We start from the raw sequence: 20,311 nt of genomic DNA, 5'->3' as shown, positions 1-20,311 counted from the left end.
TTCAGCAAATGCCTTGCGGTGGCGCCGATACACACTGTGTGCGTGTGCGTATGAGTGTTGGTTCGATGCAGACGGATCTATAGGGCCTCGCATGGCATTACCAATATCTTCGCGTAAAGTCTGCTATAGTTTACTGCACAGAAACTGCACTTAATTTGTTTAGCTGTTGGCTGCGTGGATATACCAGTCTGTCACCGCTTGCCTGTTTCCTAAGTATTTGCTGCTCGTGAAAAAAGCGTTGGTCATGCTAAAAAGGAACATTTGGTTAGCGTCCAAGCAAAATTACCTTTTACATTACCGCTGATTTCTCAAACAAAAGCGTTCAGTATGACATGACACAACGTTAAGATACTTTCTAAAAGGAAAGCTACGTTGAAAGACCGCGTTGTAAAGTTACAGGTACGGTAATCAGCTCTAAGATATTGTTACATAGGCGCGCTCTTTAGGTGTGGCAAGCACTGTACTTGCCAATATAGGAACAATGCGCGCCGGTTTTCCCATTCCTTTGTCTGGTTCACGTCGGCTCCAGCTTTCCAACTGCTGCACGGTTATGTTGGAGCGCGATTACACTAGGCAATATAAGCTATTCGGTGCGCAGGAGACTAGCGGGACAAAAAGAAACAACGAATTACGCAGAAAGAGACAAATTCCAGTGGGACGGGAGCGCGGTATGGGAAGGAAGCTCTTGGACCGTGGCCAAAAAGGGCCAGAGAGAAAGTTGCCTGTGCCCTGGTCAAGGAAAAATGATAGGCACTTGAATGGACGGGTGTCGCGAACGCAAGTAATGGAACGAGCGGTCCTCTAAGAAGAGCATGTATTAGATAGCGATTGTAGTATCCGCGGCGATAAAAGCGAAAAGCAAAGGCATTGAGGAAATTTCTCGAAAAACTTTCAGGGCAAGATGACCGGCATTTTTGTTTACACGAGTGAAATGAGCGGTTGATTGGTCACACAATTACTGAGTTCACACCGGTCATACAGTTCCCGCTGTCACGTTACGCCTTCACGCATCGTTTTGTGCGATTTGCACTGTTAATCTGCGCTGTTACCTAATATTTTAAACGCCGTAACGCAGGAAAAGACAAGACGCGTCAGATTTCTTTATGCACTGAGCATTAATCACAGATTACCAACCCACCAAAATCCACACTTTACTTAATTATAAACCGTTACGACGAATTTCACTGTTTGGAGCAGGGTATACCGGGAGCTATAGTTAGTATTCCACTTCGTCGTCTAGTAAACCACCAAATGAGGCAAATACAATACGAACGACGAACCTAAACATTATAGCTTGAAGCTGAACATTGTGTCCTGATGTTTATATTTGCAACATTCTGTTCAATAGAATTCACTTTCAAATAAGACCCTGTGTTTGTCGATCATTAGCCCTTGTCTCTAGCACACAGTGTTACACAAGAAAAAAGGAACTAGTCGATTTGAAGCAACTCTTTTCCGCTCCACAGATGAGAACTACCCGTTTGGTTGTTTACTTTGGCGCAAAGCTAGAGTAGACTGAAGAAATATAAATAGAATCTCTGCGCAAAACATCGGATTTCACAACTAATCGAACAGAAAACACGCCTTGTCTCCAACGTGACCATAATCTGCTCCGAACCAACGTGATGGATATTATTAGGAAGTTATGTATTTTGGAGAAATGTCCTTTTGCAACAAGCTTCAGTGTGATTTACGTGAGCAGGAATGTAAAAATCAAGGTGTCATGAACGAATATTTAAGCGCCGCTGTTAAAAAAAAAAAAGATAGAGAAAATAAAAGGAAAGAAAGAGGGGGAGGGATGAAACAGTTCTCATATTCCCTTTAACAAATAAAAGATAACACAGAACAATATCGACTTCATGCTCAAAATGACAGCATTTTCCGCACACTCCTTCGTGTCATTACACTGTACCGATGCAACAATAAACATCACTGGCATTGTCATGCTATACTATAGCGCGTGAACACATCAAAGTATTGGATATGGAGTGCATGAGCAGGGTCCTTCAATACATTAAGGACCTTAATATGAGTATATTTAAACGGAGTATCCCGTCATTATCCGCGAACGTAGACAGACGACGGTAACTGATCAAGTTTTGTAGATTACATTCATTTTCACGAATTCATTCGCAGGATATTTCTCCTGCACAAAAATATGTTCTCTCAGAAATCTGCCTTACTTGTCCCAAGAATGACACCGCAATAGATAACAGATACGCGTTCGCCAGTGAACAGTTCATCTGGCGTATGTTCTTAGTCCAAGAAAGAAGAAATCACCGGTGGAAATATGACAATAAACTTCTTTGGGCCCACTTTTGGTAAGAGCGCGTGAATTGTCATTGTAAGGTAATGAAGAAGTTGATTGGTTGATTGATTCAAGGGTGTTAACGCCTCAAAGCAACACTGGGCCTATCAGAGACGCATAGTGTATGGCATTGCATTAATTCTGACTACCTGAGGTTCTTTTAAAGTGCACACATTGCACGGTACACGAGAATTTTTACCTAAATAAAGAAATCTGTGTTCGCCAAGATCCTTGGAGAAAGGCGAACACAGCCTGCTCCAAGGATCTTTGGCATGAACCAACAGCAAGTGACCTACGAATTTGTCTAAAATGGTCATAGCTAACGCTTTAGAATATTTGGCGAACGCGACAGCTGTCGAGACCGAGCGAACAACAGGAGTGTTCAATAGACAGCCAACGTATAATCTTGTGATATTGAGTGATACGGGTATAATACTACATTTTTGACGTTCACGAGGGTGCCGTCAGATGCCAATGTAAATGACAGAAGCCTGCTCTTCTGTCATTTACAGAAGAGCAGGCTTCGAGACGCGTTAGCACTGTTAGCAAAAAAAAAAAAAGGAAACCGGAACTCATTTTAGCTGGAGAAGCATTTAGGCCCGTTGCTAAATGGAACACGGATGGCGTAAAAAGAAGTTTGCCAGCTGCACTCGGTCGCGGTCATCCGCATTCTAATGATTCGTCGCGAGAGGTAGACGAAACGGTTCGCTTTATCATTTTCGTTACACTGTCAGCATTGCTCATTCTGAACTAACACTCTTTTGCCGCCGCAGAAAATCGCAAGAGAAGAGTGCGCGATAAAGTTCTGGTACATTCAATGCGGTAGTATGGGTTTGAATACTTCCGGTATGTTTAATCAGTTCATATCCTCAATTTTGCTGCCTAAAATATTTTTTGTAAAAATAATAATAAAAAAAAGAACCTCACTGAAAAAAGAGGCCAGCAGGCCCTGATTTATGGAGAGCCGAGTTTGTTGCGTGCCTTTTGGTTGGCTCCGCACCTAAAATTGTTTCTAGAAGTACGCTCAATAATAATAATTAATCAATAAATCATGTTTATTTACCGTGCCCAGGAACAACCATCAGGTCTGAGTGTTGGCATACGCATACATTGAAAAAAAAATAACAGCAGTGGAATATTAGTAAAAAAAAAAATGAATAGGAAGAACAATCTCAGAAGAAGAGTGTACATACAGCAAGGCACAAGGTGAATACAAAAGAAGAAGGAGCAGGGCAGTTGAACAATACGTGAAACTATGACACAACAACGCAAAGCTCGGGTAAGAACAATGACGGCAAGTTATGAAAAATATCAGGATCATGAAAATAAAGTTCTTGCCATGCCATGCCATGAAAATAAGCGTTAAAGACCCTGTGTTCTGTGCACGGTTCAGTGTTGGCGATGACAGGCAGGAACATGGAAAAGTCTGTGTTCTCTGGTGATCTTGCACGGAATACGAAACATGATACAACTGAGGAGATCGGGGCAGGTGAGGATGTCGTGAAGGAGCTCGAAAATAAACAGAAGGTCAGCGCGATTACGTCGGCAGCGAAGTAATGGCAATGACAGCAAGCCAACAGTGCTAGAAGACGTTCCATCATCCGTGTTAGCATAGCGGTGATGATATATGCTTAGAAACATTTTTTTCTGGACCCGATCTATAATGTCACTGTTGGATCTAGAAATGCCATTCCAGAGGAACGACCCATATTCGAGTTGAGAAAGACAGATTGTCGTGTACAACTTGCGGAATGGTGTAGGAGAATTGAATACTCTCGATAGCCTGTAAACAGAGCCAAGAGAGCGCATACCCCTTATTGCAACGAGTTTAGTGTCAGCTGAAAAGTGTAAGGCTGCATCAAAAATTGCAATGACATCATTGATCTCGCAGACCTTACACAATGGTACAGAATCTACAGAAGAAAAAAAAATATGCGTGCTGTTGTCATGACGTTGCTCTTAACTTCTAATAATAATAATAATAATAATAATAATAATAATAATAATAATAATAATAATAATAATAATAATAATAATAATAATAATAATAATAATAATAATAATAATAATAATGACGTCACACAAGCGCTTTAAATATTCCGCAGAAGTATGTGTATTTAACGCAGTTTTTTATTTATTTATTTATTTATTTATTTATTTATTTATTGATGTTTACATTGTTACTTGAGAAGCTAACTTATCGATGTAAAGCGGTACATGTGGCAATTATGATTATTATTATTTTTTTTGTTTTTTGTTTACGAGATAAAAATTTGTAAGTCGCCCCCAGCCCTTTTGCTTATACGTTTCAGCATGGTTACACCCCTTTCACCATCATCAAATGAGAAAATTCAGACTGTTCTTCACTGAAATTGAGCGAATTCAAACGCACTGCAGCAGAACTATACACTCACATGACCGCAGTCGCTCCGCTCCGCCGGCGCCGCAGTCGTCTGCAGCAGCAGCGTCGTCTGCTGCTGCCGCTGACACCGATGATGTTCGCGTAGCCAGTGCGCCTGCAAGTGCGACAGCGTTGTGAACTTGACAGTGCAGTCCGGGCAAAGGAAGGACGCGAATCTGTCGCCGGACAGCATGAACGGACCAATCGGCGTGTTCGCCGCACGCTCAACGTCAGCCGAGCCGGCATTCGCCGCAGCGGCAAGCTGCGGGTAAAGGCATAACGTCGCTATTTGGCGGTTGTGCGCGGCGCCACAATAATGGGAAAATTGGCGGGTCGCGCGCGCGCCGCAGCTCGAACGCCGCTGTTTCGCGACGATCGGGCGCCGTTCGGCGCGCAGCGGCGGTGCTTAAAACCCGCGACGAGCTGCAGCGGCACGAGCGGGAGCTCCGGTCGGCGGCAAAAGCAAAACATCCATGCCGCGAAGGACGTCCGATATTGAAGGGTTTCAACGAGCCGACGAGGTCGTGTACAGGAACCGCGCGGATGAGATTGGTTTGCGCCATGCAGTGAGAGGCTCATGCGTACCAGCAAATTATACGTAATGTCTTCAATAATAAAGTATGCTTTAAGAAAGCCGACTCTCCTCATTACAATATAAGTCGACTCCCGGTAATTCGACCTTGGTTAATTCGTCATTTCGCTTAATTCGAACCACTGTAATGTCCCGACAAGAAACCATACAATGCTATGGAATAAAACCCCAACCGGCACCCCCTCATGCGCGTAGCGGTTACTAAAACCTTCAAAACACGAGAAATTCAGCAGACGGCGTTACTGCTTTCGTCTCTTTTTAGAATTTTGTTAGCGCCGACAACAGTGTTGAGGTTTGTGCGCCACCTCACCGACGACGACACAGTCAGCAACGTGACAGCCCAGCGCTCAGTGAGCGTTCAACTATGTCGGCGCTCTTCGCCGCATGCTGGCTGATTCGCGCTTAAAGAGGAAGAAGCAAAGCGACATTACTGACTGCTTCAAAGAATAAAAAAATTATTCGTTCATTTTGTCGCAATTCTTAATTCGACCTTTCGGATAATTGGACCAAGTCTAAGGTAGAGCCAGGGTCTAATGAACGGGAGTCGACTGTAGTGAACTTGGTACTCTCTGCGTTCTTATATTAAAAATAAAATGTTATTTATTCACACTATCAAAAACATATCTTTCGCCCCTTGGCTCCTAAAGAAAGAGTCATATGCCAAGTGTTCCGTCGGCAAGGCAAACAACTCAATGTAGCAAAGATGTATGTAGCGTGAAAGACAGTACTAGTCTACCGTACAGTACTACTAACTGATAGTAGTACTACTGTTAGTTACAGTACTACTAACTGCCTTATAATGGGTGCATATATATATATATATATATATATATATATCTTTCTGCTTCCTGTAAATCAGCGAATTCTGCAAAAAAAAATATTCCGACGTAATTATTACTTACAGTCTTCTTACAGAGGCGTACTCACACGTTAACAATGCAAGTAAGGTTTTTGTTTTTTTGCATGTCTCGCACAATGACGTCACTGCTTAAACTCACCTCTTTGTTTTTATTTAATGTTTGTATGAAAGATTGGTATCATGGGTGATGACGGCTTAACGATACGAACGTTCAAACGTTACTGCTACTGTCTTCTTGGAACAACATAACTAAGATACAATCTAGCCACAATCTCCATCATCATACTACGGAAGTCCGCTGTTTCGCATTGCGGTTTGCTACACCCTAGTGAACGTCAAAAATGTAGTATTATACCCGTATCACTCAATACCACAAGGTTATACGTTGGCTGTCGATTGAACACTCCTGTCGTTCGCTCGGTCTCGACAGCTGTCGCGTTCGCCAAATATTCTAAAACGTTAGCTCTGACCATTTTAGACAAATTCGTAGGTCACTTGCTGTTGGTTCATGCCAAAGAAGCCTCCACTATGGTGTTATGGCTGTTTGTGTAATGATTGTAAAGTTGTGTTCTTTACTGCGTAATCTGTCACATGATAATATTGTGTCTTCCAGAAGTTAAAAAAGGTGATGATTTTTCTACGGCTGTATGTGGTTTGTAATCTCGTGTTTGTCGTCGGTTTTAATATGGACTCTTGACACGCAGCTATCAATGTAAACGTTATTCTGGGCTTTAATCTGGGTCGTTCACGCAGCCATTAGAGCGCAACTTTCGCTCATCACGAAGTTGACTGAGGCCAAAACAAGAGCAGCAGTAGTGACAAATATTAGCTAATGCAAAAGGGGCCATTGAGTGTCAGAGTCGAAGTCATCGCATAGAAAGGTCTTGCGTAATAGTTAACAGTACACTGCCACTGAAATACTGGCTTGGAAAGTGATACGTGGCCCAAACTTCCGTAGTACTGGAGAGTCAATTCGAAACACTGGTGCCTTTTCAATTTCCAATAACATTTCTTGACCCTCATTTGACATTGTGACACAGGTGGGCTACTTCGCGTAGGCTTTCGCCACTGAATATAAGTAATTGCAACAGCAACAATGAATGAATAACGACAGAGAGAAGTTAAAGTTAACTGGAAAGGTTAGTCAAAGGACACCCGTGCTACTCTCGCTGTATCATGGGATAAGAGCTGAAAGAGAGTGAGAAAAAAAGTAACACACACACACACACACACACACTCACACACACACACACACACACACACACACACACACACACACACACACACACACACACACACACACACACACACACACACACACACACACACACACACACACACACACACACACACACACCCACACACACACACACACACACACACACACACACACACACACACACACACACACACACTCATGCATAATGTATCCCGCAGAAGTTCTGCAATCGCCACTTCGCTACTTGAAGTTGCGGCGAACCAGAATCTGTCCATTATATCATAGAATCCCCCCCCCCCCCTACCCCCCCAATTCAGGACGCTGTGAAATTCCCTCAGCCCGCAAAACTTACGTGTGCCAGCATGAGTTTAAAGTCGGCGCCAATAATGGCAAGGTATGCGTGATAGAGAGGCGACCTGCTTTTCTCAGAGACGACCGCGTCCCCTGCCGTTGTTCAGGCAAGGTGCCTTGCCCCTTTCGACAACTCTTCCTCGTTTTGTCTCGCTTAGCTCAAATAGTGGCCGCTAGGTGACGTGACACTACCGTCGTGGATAGGAAACCTTTAGTCGCGGAGATTACTTATGCGTTGTTGCATCTGCAGCGGACGCTCTTTAAAGGTTGACAAGTCAAACTGCTTGATCCATTGCCTCGTTCCATTGCTCCCTTCTCCGTTCAAACGAATATCTTTGCTAAGCTATTGTGGACAACAGTCACTGGATAAATAAATCTTAGAAACGCGTTCAACAGGTTTAAAAAATTAGGACAATCTTATTACTGAACAAAACCGCAGAAGTTGCGGCCGCTGAATGCCGTATTAATAATGAAAATAGTCACAAGTAGGTTTGCAATTATATGATTACCCATGGAAGAATAGTACATTTCGAGAGCATGAACTAGAAGGCATGAGAATGTCAATTTGAGCCAAGAAGTGTATAGTAATAATTTGCTTATTGAAGAAGGCTCAAGAACGCAATTACACAGTGCACGAACGAGAACGTATGCGTTAACAAGTCATCCTGATAATTATAAATGCGATTTGTCACATCCTAGTATCGATTCACGAGCCAAGGGTTATTATACAATATAATAACGTATGCGGCCTGAAGCAATGCCAGTCTAAGTTAATGGCATGTACGTGCATTTGTGAACATAAGTGAGCGTTTCAATCGTACCGTCTCAAGACGCGTGCCGAGGAGAGCCGAAATGACCATAATTATGGGGGGGGGGGGGGGGGGGGGCGAATATTCCGCGTTTCGAATAAGAATGGAATATTACACACTAACTATTCGTGTTCGTATTCGAAAAGAAACTATTTGGTATTTTCGAATATGTGAAAATATTAAAATATTTCTCAACAGTCGATTGTTAACGTATTGTTAATGTCCTTCGTCTGCTAAACAAAACGTCGCAATTTCTCAGAAGTTAAAGAACGACAAAAATTTCTGAAGCAACGCGGATACAAAATTAGTATTTCTAGCCTTGTTTTTTATTTATTTTTTAACGCTACAACCAGTGATGTTTTCCGTGCAGAGGGCCCTTTTACATGTGTCTACGGCACACAAGTCCTTCAGCAGAATTTTGTTTTCTTTTTCAATATTATTGATCTTTTTGGGGCAATCATTTATTTATCGTTTTCCTAAAGCTCCATTCATACAGGAGCCATTATTTCTTGGAAAGCTTGCTTGCAAACTGGGTCTAATGCTATTGAGAGGCTTTTCGCGTAGTTTTGACATTTAGTCATCTTGGATTTAAAACTGATTCTTTCTCTCTTATAGTTAGCTGCTATAGTATATTTTGTAGTCTAGTCAGTACAGGCGTGCACGGTACTTAATTATACAGAAACAAATATGTATGCGGTAAAAACGTATATGGGTCTGCGTTTGACCATTCGATATTCGATTCGGTATTCAATACTTATAACTCGTATTAAAAATTGATAATCGCCCACCTCTAATTATCAATGACTAGGGGTGGGCATATATATCACTTTTTTTTCGATGACCAATCGAATACGAATACAATTGAACACCTCTACAGCGAAATAACCCGTATAACGAATGATCGATTATGTCTGGGCAAATTCCTATCTTTCATATGTATTGTGAAGGCGTCTACCACGAAGACCACTACAACGTATTTGTCTGAACAACTAAGGAACTTAGGCGCCCCCGAAATGGTGATTTGTTGCTTTATACAACGAACGCCACGTAGCGATGCCGCCACTGCCCTCCACAGATGTCCCGAAGGTGCGCCCTGCGCTAGCGCTTAAAACCTTAATTATGGGGTTTTACGTACCAAAACCACGATCTGGTTATGAGGCACGCCGTAGTGAAGGACTCCGGAATAATTTGGAACACGTGGGGTTCTTTAACGTGCACTAAACCTAAGTACACGTACTACACGGGTGTTTTCGCATTTCGCCCCCATCGAATTGCGCTAGCGCTAACGGCAGCGCCAGCGACGCACTTGAAGAGCGTGCCGATGATGTAGTCCTGCTGCACTGCTCCAGGAATCGCACAACTGAATGGTACGTTGCTTGTTGTAACGCGTCAACGGATGCCACGACTGACGAATACGTCGTAGTTCATGGCTACGTGATGACGTCATCATAACACACGGCCGACGACGTCTTCAAAGCCATGTAAGGCGGAAAGGACGGGAACGGAAACGAAGCCACAGTGATGAAGATCCTGTAAACCAGGGGTCTCCAAACTTCGTCCCGCGGAGGTTTCTCGATCGACCCGCGGCTGGCGTAGGTCCACCCGATGATGACCGGCCCGCAGGCGGGCCGTTTTTCCCCCGCAATGCCTCCACTGGGCCTCTGGCTAAGAGCGGGGCTTCTCCACAACACATTGCGCCATTGCGCTTCTTTCTATGAGCTGACTTCACAGCAGTTACAAGGGCACACCACGACGCCACCTCTTTCGAGGCAGCGTCGGTGAATCAGGTGCCTCATGCGACTATCCCGTGAGGAGCGCGTGACGCTCCAATTGGCCGGTCCCAGTCATCAAGTCAATAGACGCGCCGGATCTTTCTTGACTTCGCCCAGGAGCTCTGGGCCCAGAGAGCTACCGTTAGCTCTTCACCTACGAAACTACAGCTTGTAAATAGTTCTATAAAGTATAAAGCTCCTTGACATTCGAGGACATCACATGAAACTTAAGTGTACCACGATTGCAGTCAAAGAACTGCATTCCATCTGCAGACGCCAAGTCACTTGTCCGGAAGCATTTGAACACGGCTTACCCGAATCACCTACAAGTATACACAGATGGCTCTATCAAAGTAGACGAAGACCGCTGCGCAGCTCCATTCTATATTCCCTCTCTGAGATATACGTGGTCTGGCCGTCTGGACTGTATATCCTCGTCGACAGTTGTGGAAGGCGTGGCAAGAGCTGCTGCTCTGCGCAAACTAAAGACTTTGCCTCTGCAGAATGTGGTTGTCCTTACGGACTCAAAGGCCGCGTTACAACAACTCTACCGTGGTCTGCCATTCATCAAGTTCCCGCGCAAATCACTAGCCCTCGTGAAAGAACTCAACTTCACAGTAAATTTCACAGCAAAGTTCAGCCACAGTCAACTTCACAGTAAAGAACTCAAAGGCTTCACAGTAAAGCTTCAGTGGATTCCCTCATACATTGGTATTTCTGGCAACGAAAACGCCGATGCACTTGCATACGCAGCGCTCTATATCATCCTTCCAAAGTCAAGGCTCCAAAGAGTAATCAAGCGGAAAATCTGACATTCGAAATTACTTTGGGTCACTTTGGGTTCCACCACATATGCCCTGCGTAACCAAGAGATTTCACCGAGAGGAAGCCTCACTTCTATATCGAATAAAGACATGATCTGCTAGTACACCGGCCTGGTTATTTAAGACGGGGCGAATCAATTCTCCGAACTGTACGGCATGCCACGAGACAGGAGACATTGAAAACTTTCTGTGGTCGTGCCCGAAATTACAAGATGAAAGGGACGCTCTCCTGGAGAATTCGCAAAAAAAAAAAAGAGGACCTTCCGCATGCTTGCCTGCAACACCTTGTATTTCCCGAGGGATCTCAGCGGTACGTTGGTTTAAAAAGCTGCGAACATCAAGACATTCAAGGCACCCACCAAGGGCACACCCCAGGGCGCAGTGATCTCGCCAACGCTATTTAACGTGGCGATGATAGGCCTTGCAAGGAAACTACAAGCCATCCCGGGTATCCAGCACGCCCTATACGCGGATGACATTACAGTCTCGTGTGTCACCGGGTCGCTACGTGAAAAAAAAAAGAACGATTACAAGCAGCTGCCTGCGTAATCGAGACATACGTACGTGCGAGCCAGAGGGCTGCAATGCGCGTCAGAGAAATCAGAGATTATACGAGTCTGGAGAGGCAAAGGGAATCGTAACGTCCCTACGGACCCTGCCCTTAAACTGTAAATCAGACTTGCAAATGATACAATACCTGAGAAGACCACAATCCGGGCGCTAGGCATGTGGCTACAATCAAATCAACACTGCCAACACGGGCTTAACTTCATCGAGACGGCAACACAACAAGTCGCAAGAATGATAAAGCGGGTAGCCACGAAAAGGACGGGGATGAAGGAATCAGACACCCTTCGCCTAATAAGAAGTCTGGTGGTTAGCCGCTTCATTTACAGCTTGCCGTATTACCATCTAACAAAAACAGAGAAGGATGCGATCAATTCGTGCTTAAGGAAAGCATACAAGATCGCCCTACTAATTCCGCAATGCGCCTCAACCGAAACGCTCATGTCTCTCGGGATTCATAATACATTCGAGGAACTGGCAGAAGCTCAACTGATAACTCAAAGAAACAGACTCGCACAAACGACCACGGGTAGGAAACTCCTTGGCAGACTTGGGTATCACGAGCTCCTAGAAAAACACAACCAAGCTAAACCCATTCTCACAAGAATCAGAAACAGCATCAAAGTGGCGCCCATACCCAGAAATATGGACCCAACTCTACATGCAGGCAGAAGAGAAGCCAGAGCTGCATACATTGAGAAAACGCACGGAGACAAACCAAACTCCCGCTTCGTGGATGCGGCAAGATACCCAGGCAGGCAGAAAAGAGCAGTAGCTGCTGTCACTGACTACTTGGGCAGAGAAATCACTAGCGCCTCCACTCACAACGCCACTATCGTGGAAGCAGAAGAAATTGCAATATCCCTTGCTATCAAAGCAACGGAACCAACACCAACAACAAATAACCATCCTATCAGACTCTCAAGCGGCATGCAGAAGCTACCTCAGGGGACGAGTATGCACCGCAGCCTATAGGATTATACGAGATATAAAACCCCGAGCCAAATTTCACCTTTTATGGGTACCCAGTCATGAGGGAATCAAGGGAAACGAAGAGGCTGACAGAGTAGCTCGTGCGCATACTACACACCACGGGTGCTCACAGGCCGCCTCTGACGACCTGATCCCGATTGACCAGAACTACTCCGCAATTTTAAACTATCACAGAGGAAATAGAATGAAACTACCACCCCCAGATAAGAATCTCAGTAAGGAAGAACAGGTTATATGGAGAAAGCTGCAAACCTATACATATAACAACCTGCACATTCTTCATAAAATTTTATCCCGAAAGATATACGGGATAAATACGGGAAAGATATACGGGCCCATGGTGCGGGGCCACGCCAACCTTAGATTACATCTCATGGGATGCACGGCATATACAGAAAAGACAAACACAGAATTTACGGAGCATATACAATGGGAGGCGGCGCTGTCCAGCTCACAGGAAGAGGTCCAAAGGGCCATCATCCGACAAGCAAGACGGTGCGCGGAAGCCAGTGGGGCCCTTGCCTAGGGGCTCCACCCATTGAGCGTTTTATTTTTCAATAAAGTTGTTCTATCTATCCCGAGTGATCAGTTATAGTCCGCAAAGAAACTTCACGTCTCCTTATCGAATTCTTACGAGAGACTGCTTTGATGGACATATGGTGAAACCCTGCTGCGATATGTACGAGACACTCGGGCGGAGCAATTGCCGGCATTGATCACCAGGCTAAACCCGCCTGTTGCTACAATCCACTACCACCACCTCCACCATCAGTCCACCGCATGAAGCAAGTTTAAGTCCACAGCATGCATGAAATGGTAACAGGGGAGGACATCTTTAAATAAATACAGAGTGTGTCCACGTACAGCTTGTGATAGGGTTAACTGAAATATGTCACAAGTACTAGGGAGAAAAACATGCTCAAAGTTAAATAATGACTCGTATAGCAAATAACAACAGCTACCGAAGATGGCGGATTCTCAAAGCCAATGTTCTTGCGTTGCATGATTCACGAGCAGGCCCTCTGTGTGAAGTGTGTGGGTATGTCATGTGTTCTGAAACCCGTTGTTTCAGCTGCTAATGTTATGATGTCGGATATGCCCAATCTTCGCCAATTCTATAAATTGCGGAAGGCGATGGAACCTGAGTTTGTAGACCTCACGCATTACACGGCAGTTCAATGGCTTGGCTGCGCAAAAGATTTGTCTCGTTTCTTTAACCTTAAAAAAAAAAAAAAAAAAAAAACTGGCTCCTGAAAATGACAGGACGGTTACGACTGTGTAACGCGAATGTTTAAGCGTTAGCTGTGGTGTGATGGGCTGGGCGTTCTTGCTCCCGATCTTCAGCTCGCCGAATTTCTTGGGGATCTGAAGGTTCTGCTTTCTCGATGACAACTCAATGTAGATGATCTTTTATAGCGGTGTAATTTAAACTACTACTTTGATATTATACTTGCTGACCAGAGTCAGCCATGACAACGACGTATGAAGACGACGCAGTGACGACGATTGAACGACGAAGAAGGAATGACGTCATATTGTAACGACGAAGGTGGTATGGCGACGACGGGAAGACGATAATGGGATTAGGATTCTGAAATGGTGACTATGGTATACCGACGATCGCGTGACGACGATGTGAAGAGAATAATGGCATGACGAGAATGTATGACAACGATGGCGTGCCGACATCGGCGTGACGCGACGGTATGACGAGATTCGGATGGTAAAGACAGAATGGGGAAGATAGAACGAAAACGACGGCAGTACGATGACGGTGTGACAATGGTGGCAATAACTATATTATAAATTGTAAATTACCAATGCGAAAGCATTATATGGCTAATGAAGCGGAAAAACTGGCGGCGTAGCCGGATATGGTACAAAACGTCACGTGGTCACAGACAGACCACGCCGGTGGCCGGTCTATACATAGCGCCGTGCGTCGCGGCGCTGCCAGTCGGTGCGGTGATTTCGGTGGGTTCTGTCGTGCGCTCCCGTGGACGAACCTTCGACTTCGACTTGTCAGTCAGTAGCTGCGCTAGGCTCCTTTGGACGTCCACGCGAGTAGGCGAACGAGGCCGTACCAATGCTCTCGCATTCATTCACGTATAGGATACATACGTGCCCTTGACATTTTATATAAAGGTGGCAGCTTGCCAGCCCGTTCCTTGCTTTCTTTTTCTTCTCTTTCAAGTGCATATGTATGTTATCGCAGCAAATGCCATTAATATTATGACAACAAAAACGTTACGGTTGTTGTACGACGACGACGCAATGATGACGATGGCATGGCAACGGTGGCACGATCACGACTGAACGACGACAGCATAATTACGTCAGCGTGATGACGACGGGAGGCTTCCGCCAACGGAAGCAGCTTATGGCGCCTTACTTCTCTCGCTCGTCTCCATGGAGGAAAGAAACAAAACAGGAGAGGCCCTGACGTCACGTTTTTGAAGCCGGAAGTGCAGCCATGTTGGTGTGCCATCTCCCTTTGCGCCTCCAATCAGGGTTTCTGCAGCTCGCCGGAGCAGACGGGCGCGAACTTTGAACTTGCATTGTTACAAGCCGCCGGAAGTGTGTGCTGTTGGCGCGCGTCAAAACAATGCCTACGAAACTTCTGTAGCAGTTTTAGTGAAGCAGACGCGCTCCTGTGTTTTTCCGTGGCACGTTGAAGACGACGACGAAGACCCGCACCGTGATTGCTTGAGTGTATCTGTTGGTGGCGGACACTCACACTCACAGACATCAAACACAACTTTCAAGCTTAAACACCACACTCCTAAGTCAGCTTTTCTCGCGAACAAAAGGTGCTGCGAAAAAAAAAAAAAACACCGGTGAAAAAATCTTATCTAACTTTTCAGAGACCGAGAGCAGCAGCGAAAGCTTCAGGAGCGCGGTTGCTATGGCAACGTTGACATTTGGGGTACCCGTCCCAGTGCTCCTTTGCGAATAACAGCACGTGACTTCCGCCACACCTTCTCCAATACGTCCGTGCTGGCTTCCTGGGTTTCCTCCTCATGCTCGTCTCAGTCGCAGCGGACGGCGCCAACGGCGCGACAGTTAGTCACGAGCTAAGAAAAGCTGATGCTTTAATAACGAGTACTTTGCTCAGAGGGATCGCGTCTAACCACTGCTGTCCAGTTACAGGTGGCTCTGGAAATTGGCCTTTTTCGTCGACACAACGGATTTCATAAACTCAATGTGAACCTGCGAGGAAAGACACATCTTATTATTGACCTGTACGTGGACATTTATTTATTTACATGTACTGCCGTCTTGCGTAGCAAGATATTGCAGGAGTGAGTGCATACATGTTTCAATCAATTGAAGAATACATTTTAGTTGCAAAAAGGAAAACAAACAATATAGAAAAAACAATATCAGGAAAAGCTAGTTGATTAATGAACATAATTAGGCAATAGGTCGGCAAATTCATCACTCGATAACTCGCGCAAGGAGCCCTCAAGGCCATTTCAAATCACCAATTGTATGTGGAAATTATTTGATTTGTAAACGCATACACAGGAAAGAGAAAGCGAGGAGCAAGGCTGGCAACTGCCACCAGAAGGGCAGTGCCCCTCGCACAACTTCAGCTGTCATTTACAAATCAGTAAGGGATCCTACAGCAGCGCAATATAATTTTTTATCGCCTCATCCAAGGCGCAGCAACATTACAGGAGCGCCCGAAAGCCTCCTTGACACACGAACAGCCCTCAGTTGCGAGCGCCGGGATGCGGAGAAGGAGGCAGCCACGCCCACCACTGAACTTACGCTCTCTCCGTGCGACTCGGATGGCCGGAGCAAAACATGCCAACATGCATTATCTCGGAGACCATGGTGAAACATACTGCAACGAAACGTTATAATGAAGGACTATGCCGCGGTCGGCTGTCAGGAATAGCTCGAAGCACAAAAACAGCTAGTATATCATATATATATATATATATATATATATATATATATATATATATATATATATAGGTTGTATTTCTACCGTACCTAAGGTAAATGAGCACGAAATCTAACCTCTTAATGAACCTGTGGCGAGTCACGGCCATATGATTGAGCGAAAGAGACACACAATAGCGCGCTCAAGGCAGAACGTTGGGCATCCTTAACACACCATAATTAGGTGCCATGCACATGATCACCGGACAACGCAAACACATGCTCCATAGAGCAGTGACAATCGCGAATGATTGTCACCGCTCTATTGTCAGCTGCAGTGGATATCCGCGAATGATCATCAGGGAATTCCACATTGCATCACAGACACAGCCCCAGAGCCACAACAAATCCGTGTCATTCGAGCATGAGCCAGGGGCACTCAACCTTGCTGTTTACGCTGTTCTAAGCGTCAGCATTGTCTGCGTCCGCTTCAGACGGTCCTTCTGTAAGCCCTTGACACAGGGTGACGCCAAACCTGGCCTGGAAGCATGTTTATATCTCTGGAGTTTATTGACAGACGTCACGCAAGGTGTAAGTACATGTTGTGTTTCGCATGCTGCCACTCCATGAGTGGTGATACTTGCGTAAATTAAGAGAATCATCCTAGATTACGCCACAAATGTAACCCGATCCTATATAGGCCCTGTAAACGGCTGATAGTATGTTCAAATAAATAAATAAACAGGCAGTCGAGGCTGCAAGCCCTTTGCTACATACTATACTCAGGCCAGTAGGTTCAGAAGGATGGGGAATGGGCTCGTAATGCTGCTGTATCTGTGGTCGCACTCGATATGTCCTGGCCTTCTCCTTGTACTGCGGACACCACCAGCTCTCAACATGCAGTGCCATCATTACGTGTTGTGCCGCGAAGCATTACGCGTATGCACCATCCACACGTCCTCACGGTTGAGTGCATACTATGAAAATAAACACAATTGTGCGAGCGAGAATTGTTGGGCCAATGGCCATCGAAAATAACACAGCGAAAAGCATTTTAATTCCACAATGTAACTACAACTTTGTAATTCCAGTATTTGTAATTATTAGATCTGGTATATTACGTGTTATACTCTTTCCTATTATGTGCTGAAGCTCACTTTTGACTGTCATATTCCGTGCGTAAATAATTTTAACTGTCTGTATTCCTCATCTGCTTACATGCTCATCGCAGTCTACGTCACGGCCACTTGTGTGTGTTTGGGACTTTGTTTACAAACTCATTGTGGTGCGACTTGCCTTTGCCGTTTATATCTTTATGTTCATGTGCATATAGGACTGTGGGCTGTGGATTTATGGCTCTATGAGTCTGTTTCTCTTCCTTCTCTTACAACATATATATTTTTATATGGTTGTTTCTGCTATGCGAAACGGAGTAGCCATCACCATTATAGGGTGACCACATCTTTCTTTTATTTTCATTTGAATAATAAAAAAAAAACAATTGCACGCATCGCCGTTAGCTGTATAACATTTAAGGGAAGAAACGCTGCTCATTTGTTCCTTTCGTCTTACATGAGCAGCCCATTTGTTGAAAACATTTTTGTGTGCGTGTAACCGAGAATGCTGCGCATGTAAAAAAATATGCAGATCCAACGCACATGCTGAAATTACTAGGTTACTTCAATATTATAAATCTAGCAATCTTGGCAAGTCATTATGTTTCCTACGAACTCGAGTCAGGCACCCACAAAATACCAGGCGAGTGCTCAGCAACTACGCCATCTTGTTTTGCAGGCACGAAGTTCTGCCGCTCTATATACGGCCAAGATTTATCATAGCTACCAAAGCACACCTGACAGGCACGGCTCTAACGACTGTGCTACATTGCCAAGCGGATCACCTCACCCCAGTAATCTCCTGAGTGGTCAGTGAGGTCACCGTCGCGTCAAAGCGCTACAAGCCAGCAAAATGGCTCATATAACCAACTACTCTTCCATCCTCGTTGGTCGGGTTTTGCGCAGGTGGGTCTCCCATCTTCGAATGATCCGGGTGCCAGAGGCAGAGAGCACGTAGGTAAATTTAGGACTTACTCAACCAGGCCAGGTATTGATCACAGAAGCTCATTCTGAAAAAAAAAAATTGACTGAATTGGCCGGTGGCACCAGTAACAATGGAATGTAAGACATGCAAGACATCGCTTCAACTGGAATCGCCACAACTACAATAAGCCCCATCGTTGTGATGCATCCGCGGTATATAGTTGTGGGATCCGCGTATGCACAAGCATACGACAGCATCTAAATAAGACACCATCGTTCATGCAACCAGTTAACTTCGGCTAAAATAGAAAGTCAAGATGAAGGTGGCCAGATGGAAACATACTGTCGTCATCGTCGTAGTCGTCGTTGTTGTCGTTGTCGTTTACAAAAAAAAAAGGGGGGGGGGGGAACAAATGAAAAGGCGACGGCGTAGTAATTGTCTCAATTATCAATGGACACTTGAACTGGCTATGGAAAAGATACCGGATAACAGAGCTAACAGAGAATAAGGATAGGAAACTTATTGGACAAACGAAGGTAATATGTCTCATTTAAACGGAGTGACCGACGTTTGGGCAGGTGGACTTCGTCAATTTTGTCGGGCACCTAACCTTTCCAATGCTTCTGTGCCTCGTTAATTTGGACAGAGTAGAAATGCGCAGAACCAGCAAAATTTCATGTATTTTTGTCTTTGCTAATGTGGAGGGCGTCTGTATGGACAGGACCTCCTCTAGAATAAGAAGAGCAGCAGCAGCAGCGGATTGGCCAAGAGTCTGTTTGCGTTCACGAATTAAGTAGAAGGAATAATTAGCAAATTATGATATTATTAAAGATAAGTAAATTAAAGCTATCAAAGTAGGCATATTTTGTTTGATCAGTCAGTTTGAATGTGAATCGCAATAAAAATGTAGAACAAAGCAGTTAAAGTTAGATAGACTTGTTCTTTCATCTTTACCTGCTAACATTGTATAGTTTCTTTCTACTCCTTTTCTTGCTAATTCCCGTGTATTCTCCCCTCACGCAATACTCCTTCGGGAGCCTGTAAACTTGTAACTGAATAAAAAAAATATAAATAAAGAAAAGTTAACGAATTACTAATAACTTTAACAATAAATTCGGTGGAATGCATGTGGTGTGCCGCCAGTGACAACACGCAGCGTTTTCGGCATGACCAGCACTGTACAGCCTCTCTACTGCGGCGGCAACCCTGTGGTAATTTCGGTACTCACGCGCTTTTTGAGACGAGAAATGGACTTTCTATTTGTTTCAGTTGTTCTATTATTCGTGCGCATAATTATGTGGAGACGAAACAGCTTTCTCTCATACGAGCTATAGCTTAGTCGGTAAACTGTAGCGTCTCCCTACTGCACCCCTGTTTTGGTGTACTAACTTTGTTTAAGTGAAAGCGCCGTCACTGGGAACTCCATCAGTGCAAACCTTGCTATCATGGCCAGCGAGGAGCTTCAAACTGCACTTTGATCTTTCTTGAAAAAGTTAGCAGGGACCAAACGACCAACCTAATTTTGTCAAGTATTAATTCCAGTGCACAGTGTAGTGCGCCGGAGCAGTCTAATTGCAGAATTACTTAAATAAATTAAGCTTTGTTAAAATGAACGACCAGTTTGACGGACGCTATTTATCAGGAGTCCGAAGTGTCCATATTAACGAGGCATACTACATACGTAA

The 20,311-nt window shown here is 44.7% G+C and overlaps 1 protein-coding gene across 1 annotated transcript in view; it reads right to left on the bottom strand.

Moving 5' to 3' along the window:
* LOC119443023 (tensin-1-like) overlaps positions 1 to 5,063 on the bottom strand; it is a 283,272-nt gene extending 278,209 nt beyond the window's left edge. The window contains 1 exon segment of the mRNA XM_037708140.2: positions 4,723 to 5,063. Coding sequence (XP_037564068.1) covers positions 4,723 to 4,902 — 180 coding nt within the window. The 5' untranslated portion in view covers positions 4,903 to 5,063.
* Between the last annotated feature and the right edge of the window lie 15,248 nt (positions 5,064 to 20,311).

Source organism: Dermacentor silvarum, chromosome 2, assembly GCF_013339745.2.
Source record: "Dermacentor silvarum isolate Dsil-2018 chromosome 2, BIME_Dsil_1.4, whole genome shotgun sequence".
Classification (NCBI taxonomy): domain Eukaryota; kingdom Metazoa; phylum Arthropoda; class Arachnida; order Ixodida; family Ixodidae; genus Dermacentor; species Dermacentor silvarum.
The sequence above is the reverse complement of the archived record's forward strand: the minus strand, read 5'-3'. Positions and strand labels throughout refer to the sequence as shown.